Genomic DNA, 9,541 nt, shown 5'->3' with positions numbered 1-9,541 from the left:
GGAATTAAAAGGCTGGAGTAGTTTTCTGTTCGTGCTAAAGACTGGAGCAGTTTCCGTCTTTCTCTTTCTCTCGTATGTTCTTCTCTAGTGGGAATTTGTTGTTATGCATCCACATGATAATTGTGGTGGAAAGTTACGTGTCACTTAATTATTGGTGGGCTGTTAATTGGGAGTGGATGGAAGGACCGGTTCTGAGGTTTTCTCAATTTTGAGACGCCAATCAACCAGCCTACTTTCCAAGATGAGTTCTGCTATGTACATACATATTTTTTTTTACATTTTGTTTTGTATATTTTAATGATGTAATTGATTAAATCAATTATTTTATATTAAAAAAATGAAGCAACTAATCACATTAGTAGAATATATAAAGGAATATATAAAAATGACTGCACATAAAAATTTGGGTGGCTCTACAGCCCCCGCTCCCAGCGGGGCTGGGAGCCACCATTAGTGTAAAATATTGTGTTTTTTTATTTTACTTTTTTATACATGTATTTTTTTAACATTGTAAATTATTTTAAAAAAAAATAAAAAAATCATAATATCATTAAAAAATACTTACTTAATCACTAAGTAAGAAAAATATATTAAAAAAATTAAAAAAATATAGCGAGACCGGGAGCGATGAGAGTAGCTTTACTCTAAAAATTTTGTTCCAAAATTCCAAGCGGTGTGTTGGCTTTTTTAAGTGCTTTTATTTAGCAATACAATAATATTGTAAATAAATTTGTATAATCTAAATAATAAATAGATATATACATTTTTTTCCTTTTTATTATCTATATAATTTTTGAATTATCATTTTTTTATCAAGTCAACTCATCATTTTATTTTAATAACATATATCAACCATTCACACACTTCTCATTGTATTATTTTTATTATCACAATAAATTTACCCAATTTTTTAACTTTAAGATTAAAATAAGATTTAATCTATTAGGGTGCCTCATTTATAATAACTAATTCAATATATACGGAAAATACTTTTCATCTTATAATAACGGTTCTTTATTTCTCAATCCTTTGACTTTCTTACACTTAACTCTTCTAAGTTCTATCATTTTATTTTATTTTTTAGATAAAGAAAAAGACCATTCATCTTATTGTATGTATTGACTCATCATTGTTTATCTTTTTGGCTTATTCACCTCTTGGCTATTCTACTTTAATATTCTTATGCATTTCACAAGTCGATGACTAATTTTAAAGATTAGATTCTAAAAGACAATGGCAAATTACTATGAGATATAATTTTGATCATTTAGGCCTTGTCTGTCTTCACAATCATTCTCAACTCAACTCAACTCATCTCATTTTATCTCATTTAATTATTACAACTTTCTTAAATCTCAACACAAAATAAAATAAATAATTTAATTTTTTTAAAATTTCAAAATAAAAATAATATTAAAAATATATATTTTAATAATATTTTATTTAACTTTTAATTTTAATCTCAACTTATCTTATTTCATCTCATCTGTAAAAACACAGGATTCCGTCAAAAACTTTCTATTCCATTTCCATTAATGCGATAGCTTTTGGATCCCTTTTATGGAAAACACCGTTTGCAAAAAGAAAAAAAAATCTCTCTACTACTAGGAATGAGTGAGGATGTTTTACTTACTTGTATTCACCTCCATCCAATTTGTTCATTCATGCAAATAATCCATGACACTAACCATTTTCCAATAGTAAGTTGCATATGTACCAACTGAATTTTGCAGCATTAGTTGCATTAGCGCGCTATATTTTCCATCTCTAAAATCCAAGAACCAATCCTCAGCTATGTTCATATAATTGTTGCAGAGTATATGTCTCGCATGCATGCTTACAAGCCATCTAAAACTACTTTTACAAATCGGTGTGAAGAGCAAGACGGTCTCCACACAGTTGAGATGATAAGATTTGATTTATAAGAAAGTGTAATCGTTTACACTATCTTGCACGCAGAAGTACTTTTATAACATAGATACTTGACGATGTTACAAAACGTGGACGTGATAATTTGACCTTGGGAGATTAAAAGTTGCAGTTGAAGATGGGGGGAACCCGGCCGAGAAAGTGGGGCAGGCAGAATGTACAATGCCTACCACCTTCCCTTGTTCACATCTATATCTATTTTAACAGTTCAAATTTAAATTAAGGACAACAGAACAGTACAGCCTTCACAACTCTTTTCAGGGATGTTTGTCTGAATCATCCGTGTAGGATTAAGCTGCAGGTTCTTGTTATCAACTTCATGTCTCACATCCTCTTAAAAAATTTACCACCTTTCTTTCCCATGCCAATGCCCGCAAGACTCGATGGAAGAAGAGACTTCGTATCTGGCCTCCATTTAAACTCTTTAAAAACAGAAAACAAGGTTGAGAGTGAAGGGGAGATTTCACTATCCTTTATATTCTTACAGGAGACAACTCTAAGACTTTGTAGCTCCTTCCAGGAAAGAACTACAGTGGCCAGACCATCGGTAGTTAGCAATGAGCATCCTTCTAAAGATAGCAACTCTACCCTCCTGCTAGAAAAGCAAGATCCATCAATCTTCTTATCAAAGAAAATTTCCATGCACATATTCAAATCCTAAATATGGTATCTTTGAAGTCATCAGAATAAAATTTGGGCTGTCGAGCAGCTATACCATAATCATTCTCTACATAACTAAAACATATTGAAAGAAACATTATTCGATAGATGAAATTATAAACATAATTATTCCTATTTCCAGTTGAGCCCATAGCCGTAAGTTGGTAGCATTAACCCACCTATCATCATTGCCTAGTGTGATCAGCATGGTATGCAATATGCATAAAAGTAAAACACATGGATCCCATTAGGGAACATTTCAACCTGATTCATGTATATCAACTGACAACCACACACAAAGATTAAGTATTAATACACAAATGAATGCTAAGAATTTCAGTCTGATTCATGTATATCGAGTTATCAATCATACACAAGTAGAAAATGCGATGAATTCATTTGCCAGAGTAAAAGAACGATTACCTGCAAGTACTAGCCAAGCTGAACATGTCATTATCCAAGCCCCAACAGTCTTGAAAAACCATCTCCCTGACAGCCCCACACACCATAAAAAGAGCTCGCAGGCTTTTCTTATCCCGTAACTGGCACTTCTGTAAATGTAACCGTTCGAGAGCCGGGCAACAAACCAAGTAATCGTCTGGCCCCGGACTCGGATCAATCCCTTTACACGACTGAAACCTCAAAGTCTTCAAATTCTCACAGTACGAAAGCCCCGCCAACCATCCACTATCCATCCTATGATCACAAATAGTCAATTCTTCCAACATTTGGCAAGACTGCCCGATCGCCTTAATTCCATCAAAACTCCCCTCACACCCATGAAGCTCGAGCTTCACCAACCTCTTACACCCTTGTGCCATTATCGTTAACCCAATATCCGAAACCACGGAACTATAAAACCCATCCACTTTGCCGACCAACCTCAACACTTGCAAATTCGTGCACGCCGCAATACCGCGCAACACATCGTCATTACACTTATGCAACTCCAACTCTTGGAGCGTCGAGCACTCCTCAGCTACATTCAACAGCCCCAATTCACTTATGCCAATCACCGAAAGCTTGCGCAAATTGGGACAACTACTCGCCAACAGTTTTAGCCCCCTATCAATAAGCTTTGCAGGCAACAAACAGTCTTCACATAACTTCCATTTCTTTGAAAACCAGGATTCGACTTGCACAGAAACAACTCTGTGGCTCAGCAAAATCCCGGAATTTTGGGGTGTAACCAAACACCCAGGAACCAAATCCACACGAGTAAGATTCGGGAACCGAAACACCAACCGACCCGACTCGAGAAACTGCCAATCTAAGAGCTTCACGGAGCGGAAAAGTCGACCTTGGAGGTTAAGCCAGCGCTTGCAAACGAGGGAGTTGGAGTTACGCTGGGAATCAGGGAGTTTGGAGAGGATTTTAAGGAGAAGGGGGTCGGGTAGGGAGAGAGTAGGGTCGGAATTGGGCAAAGTGGGGGTTAGGGTCTTGGGGATTTTGGGTGACTTAATGGCGGGGGAAGAAAGAGACTGGAGCTGCATGGTCAAGACCACATGCTTGAGAGGCTTCTTGGCGTTCTTGACCCAGAGTTTCGACCAGCTTGGGAACCTCTTCTTCACAGTTGGCGGGCTAGGGACTTCAGGTATTTCCGCCGAGAACGGCATAGTTCCTTTCAGATTTTGAACTCTGTTTCTCCGTCTCTCTATGGACCTCCTGTGCTTCTAAATCTACATCCCCCAACTCTCTCTCTCTCTCTCTCTCTCTGTCTCTCTCTCTTAAAAACCTTCTCACAGCAACAATTATCTTACACACTCTCTTTCTTTCTAGACTTGCTTCTGTTCTCTGCTTCCGAATCTCTCTCTCTTTATCTCTCGTGTTTCCTTTTACAGACGAAGATTTCTCACTCTTGATTTTCTCCTCTCTCTCGGGAAATTCGTTTCTTCTAAGTTCTAACAAAGGATTTTCCGCAGTTCGAAGTTCTCTCTCTGTCTCTTGCGAAGACGTTTAATGGAATGCTATGGGATTTGAATTCTTCTCTCCCAATCATTCTCACTTTCTTTCTTTTTGTTTTCGTGTTTTTTAGTTTTTATTATCTCTGAATTTGAATTTTGGAGGTTATTCGTTTGCACGGCACCGTGTCGGTGTTTTCAAAAGACAGGTCGGATTTGCATTATGCATTTTATCGAGGGGAAATGCTTTATTTATCAACGCATTTTATAAAAGTTTATAAACTGATATTGTATTGTATAATAAGTTAGATCATGTTTTTTTTTTTTTTTAATTTTAAATTATATTTTTGTAAATTAATAAATATTACGCCACTCCTTGATCTTTATTTTATAAGGCTTTTTTGTTTTTCATGTATTACATGAGTGAAACAAGATTATTTAAGCTATTTAGTACAAATAGTGTTATATATACATATAATTTTAGGCACAATATTATTATATATATTGAGTATCTGTTCAATTTTATCATTTTTTTAATTTAAATTATAAATTTTAAAATTTTTACTATTTCAATAATTGTCACATCATCATGTATAATTATGTGGATAAAATTAAAAAAAAATAACACTTTTCAATAAAAATCACTAGTAAATGCATGAAAAGTTTGTATTTTTATCATCATCTGGTTCATACATAATCTTTAAGACCAACATAGATCAACGTATTAGGTAAGAATTATTTCCATGAAAAATGATAGACATATTACAATTTTTACAACTTTTACTATAATTATGTTTTAAATAAGGAGTATTTTTATAAAAATAACATCACTTTATATAAATATCCTTATTTTAAAAGATCACATGCATATTACCAAATTCACATATTACCGATTTCAATACCCACCAAGAATAAGAAAAAATCTATTCACATAACTTCTATACATCATATTATTTTAAAAAAAAATTATCATTTTTTTTATCAAATATTTAATATTTGAATAATGAATAGAAGAATTGAATTAATTTAAAAAGAATAAACTCAAAATAAAATTTTGAAAAATATGATATGTAGATGTTGAGAAGGTTATGTAGGATTACTGTCCTATTGTGTTTCATTTTTCATTTTGTTGAGATTTTCTCCCATTTCACTTTTATTATTGATATTACCGTTAATGATCCAAAAAAATAAAAATAAAAAACCCCACTCACCCATTGATATTGCCCCGTATTGGTCGTGTGGGCTATCCGTAATGCACGCGTGCAACATTGTTTCTTTAATATGTTGTTCACCGGGGTCCCATCAAAATGACCGTTAGAGAGCCGTTACGTGATTCAAATTTAAATTCCCTTACAGGTGGGGACAGAGAGTACCATTGTTATTGTTGATGCAATGAATGATAAACAATTGAGAATTAACTCCAGTTATATAGCTCTCTATTGATGTGATATAAAATAATAAAAAATATATATTTAAAATAAATTGGTCACCTGAAAATATAAAAAGAAAAATCTTAAAATCTTCTATTTGTGTGTTTTTTTTAATAAATCACGTGACAGTATATAGTAATACTACATCAATAAAATAAAATGAGCGGTATAATTAGGACAATATAATATCATTTCTCTAAACAATTCACACAATCACAAAAAAAAATAAAAAATAAAAAATCCTAAGTTATAAAATATATAAATATATTATTTATTATTTTATTATCATTATTCTCTCATCATGTTATAAAGGATTAAGTTAATAAGAAGTATTTTTTAATTATTAAATTGAATTTATCTAAAATTTATATGCTAGAATTTCACCACCAAGAAACTTTTGTAAAATGATGATCATGCATGCATGAAGCTCACTAGCTTACAAACTACAATGCGCTCAAAAATTTTTGGATCTAAAGACAAAAGAAAAAAGCTTGGTGTTGGAATTTGTTGTTGGGCATCACACTTCTTAATTGGCCTTCATTGGAAACTTAAAATTTATTTGTTTTTTTTAATAATGCTAGTTAGCCCATCATACAAAAAATAAACTTGAACTAGTGGTAACTTTGAGATGGCAAAAATGATGAGACTGAGTAGTAGTGCCCCTTTGTTTTTTCAAATTGTATGAATAGCTTTTTGTGTTGAATTATTGCAAACACTTCGGGAAACCGTGTTGTATAAAGTAGTAATGGTAAAAAAATAATCACTTAAAATGTATCACATGATTAGTTACTATTATTAGATAAAATTATTATTATGTACGGTTTATAGTCATCCATAGTTTAATCAAGAGTAATGTTAGATATATTTGTAAGGTGTGCAAATCTTGCATGCTCCCTTAGTCTCATCCGAGAATCTAATCTCTTTGCACTGCTAACTTCCCTTGATTTAGGCTCCTTCCCTTCCATTGGGTAACTAAGTTAGCAAGTACTATGAATAACAATGTAAGGGAATTTTCTCCCACTTTCACGAGCCCACTAGGCTTCGGCTTGATACCCTGCCCAGGGCCCAAAACTTGCCCATGAGGTAAGTCATCTATAAGGAAAAATAAATAATGATAGCTGATGGGATAGACATGTCTGACATTGCTCTGCCACGCTCCGCTCATGGAAAATTGTACATGGCAGAACGAGGAAGATGGATAACTCTTGATCCTTTGACATAGGACATCAACTTACCACCAACGGAATAGTGAGTCATGCCGCATTAATAATATCACTATCCGAGCTACATGATATATTAATGACGACGTCATAGAAGCACGTCGCATTAAAAGATTCTGACAAAATGAATAGTACAGATGACATAGACTCCACGGGGATAAACACGATCTATCCCTCCAAACTTCCTGTATAAATAACAACTATCAGGTACGAGAAATTCTCTCTAATCCATAGACTCTCTCACTTATTTATAAACTTTCAAGAGACTTTACTGATTTCGGCATTAGAGACTCTCCAACTCCAAGACTGCCCTCTCTTAGCTACTTTCTTCTCTATTTTCGCAGGCCCAATTTGGAAAATATGAGTTGTTGGAATCTGGTCTAAAGGCCTACCAAATACGACGTTCACAAATAAAATAATTTTTTAATGTAGATTCTAAATTTATCTATTATTTATAATAAAATACGTAAAATTTATATATTTTAAAATTGTAAATATCATCTATGTTTAATTAATGCCCTAATTGCAAGTAAACTTCAGGTCCCATAATGCTTTATTCTGTTTGGTTTCAGCCTTTAGGACTTGAGTAATGTTACACTATCTTTTCAATTTTTATATATTATATTTTTTTGAAATTAAAAAAAAAATTTTTGAGTTTATTTTTTTTAAATTAATTTAATTTTTCTATTTATTATTTATATATTTAATATTTAATCAAATAAAAAAAGAATAAATATATATATATATAATATATAAAGATTATATAAATAATAAGAGATAATATAGATTTTTTATTTGGACTAGGATGTTATGAAGTCCTGGTGGGTAACTGATCTGAAAGTCTTACAAAGTGGGAGGTTGGGACGTCTTTTTGTGCATCAAAAGTCAAAAAATTTCTCCCCTTTTTAGGTAGTGCGATAAGGTTTTCCTTTCAGCATGCATGCTTCTTCTGCTCTACCTTTCTTAAAGTTGCTCAGACAATCTAAAGTTGACGAAGATCGTTCATTCAATCACGATTGACGCAAATCTCCTCCTAAATATTTTTTTAAAAAAATTATTTTTAAAAAATATTTATTACGATTAATGCGAGTTACAATTTGAGGGTGTGGAACTTCAACATATTCATTTTAAGAAAAAAAAATGTGAGATTTATTATTAAAAAATAATTTTTTAATATGTATTTCAAATTTATTTATTTAAAAAAAAAATTACAAGATTTATACATCTTAATACTACAAATATCCATTAAAAAATAATACTATAAATATCAATTTTCATTTATTATTGACACATTAAATATGTTGCTTTATTTTTTAAATTAGAATAATAATAATTTTTATTATAAATGATGTGTTTGCATGCCCAATTTATAAATATCATGATCCATATTTCAAAAAGTAATGGTACACATATAATCATTCTAACAATTCTTTATATAATTATGTTTTAAAATGAGAATATTTTTATCAAATGGTGTTATTTTATCAAAATATCTCTTATTTAAAACATAATTGTATAAGAAGCGGTAAAAAAAATTGCATGTATATCATTTTCCTATTTTTTAAATGAGTAGTGCTACGTGTACTTATATTTTTACTTATAAAACTTATTTTGTTAGTTTTTTTTTTTAAATTCAAATTTTAAATTTTGAATTTTATGATTTTTAACGTATCAATAACTGATATGTGAAGAAGTAAATTTTTTATAAATTTTTTTTAAATACATTTAACATCTTTCTTTTCAAATATAAAACCAGATTACAACTGATGATATCTTAGTTTGAGTAGTCCAAGATGAATGTTTATATCACATAAGTTGATATCAGCACACAAGTTATTAGTAAGTTTATGAATATATCATGCTACTTCACTGTTAGTAAGTTTATGATATTTTAGGTCTCATTTGTTTTCACAATTTATATCAACTCATCTCATATAATTATTATAACTTTTTCAAATTTTCATACAAAATAAACTAAACATTTCAATCTTTTCAAATTTTAAAATAAAAATAATATTAAAAAAATATATTTTAATAATATTTTATTCAATTTTTAATTTTAATCTCATATTATTTCATCTGCAAAAATAAACAAACCAAATTACTTTCTCTATTAGGAATATATATACATACATATCCGTATTCTTAATCTTGGATTGTCATGGGTCACTCTTATGGACATTATCATGAAAGAGATATCCATGTTTTTTTTTTTCCAAATTTGGGACAAAAGCGTTATGATGGTTGAGTATATTATACATTAGTAATTCTACGTACAACCGTGAAGTGCGTAACTGTCGCGTAATCGTTTTGAAAAAGAGTGGAGTCTACTATTAAAAAATTAATTTTTTTTCATATGGATCCCATATTTTATTTATTTTTTTTAAAGCGATTACGCGAC

General features: G+C 31.2%; 1 protein-coding gene across 2 annotated transcripts; it reads right to left on the bottom strand.

Annotated features, from left to right (window-relative positions):
- Positions 1 to 1,772: 1,772 nt before the first annotated feature.
- On the bottom strand, positions 1,773 to 4,584 carry LOC108991535 (F-box protein At5g07670-like). 2 transcript variants are annotated; one of them, XM_018965820.2, is made up of 2 exons: positions 3,013 to 4,584; positions 1,773 to 2,524 (listed from the first exon to the last, which is right to left on the bottom strand). In XM_018965820.2, the coding sequence occupies exons 1-2, from the start codon at positions 4,203 to 4,205 to the stop codon at positions 2,254 to 2,256; spliced, it is 1,464 nt and encodes a 487-aa protein (XP_018821365.2). In that variant the 5' UTR covers positions 4,206 to 4,584; the 3' UTR covers positions 1,773 to 2,253. The 2 variants fall into 2 exon arrangements, with proteins under 2 accessions (XP_018821365.2, XP_018821366.2); XM_018965821.2 differs by having other exon boundaries at positions 1,773 to 2,521.
- Positions 4,585 to 9,541: the final 4,957 nt, after the last annotated feature.

The sequence above is a fragment of the Juglans regia genome, chromosome 10, assembly GCF_001411555.2.
Source record: "Juglans regia cultivar Chandler chromosome 10, Walnut 2.0, whole genome shotgun sequence".
NCBI classification, from domain to species: Eukaryota; Viridiplantae; Streptophyta; class Magnoliopsida; order Fagales; family Juglandaceae; genus Juglans; species Juglans regia.
The sequence above is the reverse complement of the archived record's forward strand: the minus strand, read 5'-3'. Positions and strand labels throughout refer to the sequence as shown.

Coding starts and splice junctions, on each gene's coding strand:
- LOC108991535 (XM_018965820.2), bottom strand. CDS start 4,205: ATGCCGTTCTCGGCGGAAATACCTGAAGTCCCTAGCCCGCCAACTGTG. Junction 2,525..3,012: donor AGCTTGGCTAGTACTTGCAG/GTAATCGTTCTT, acceptor TTGCTTTTCTAG/CAGGAGGGTAGAGTTGCTAT.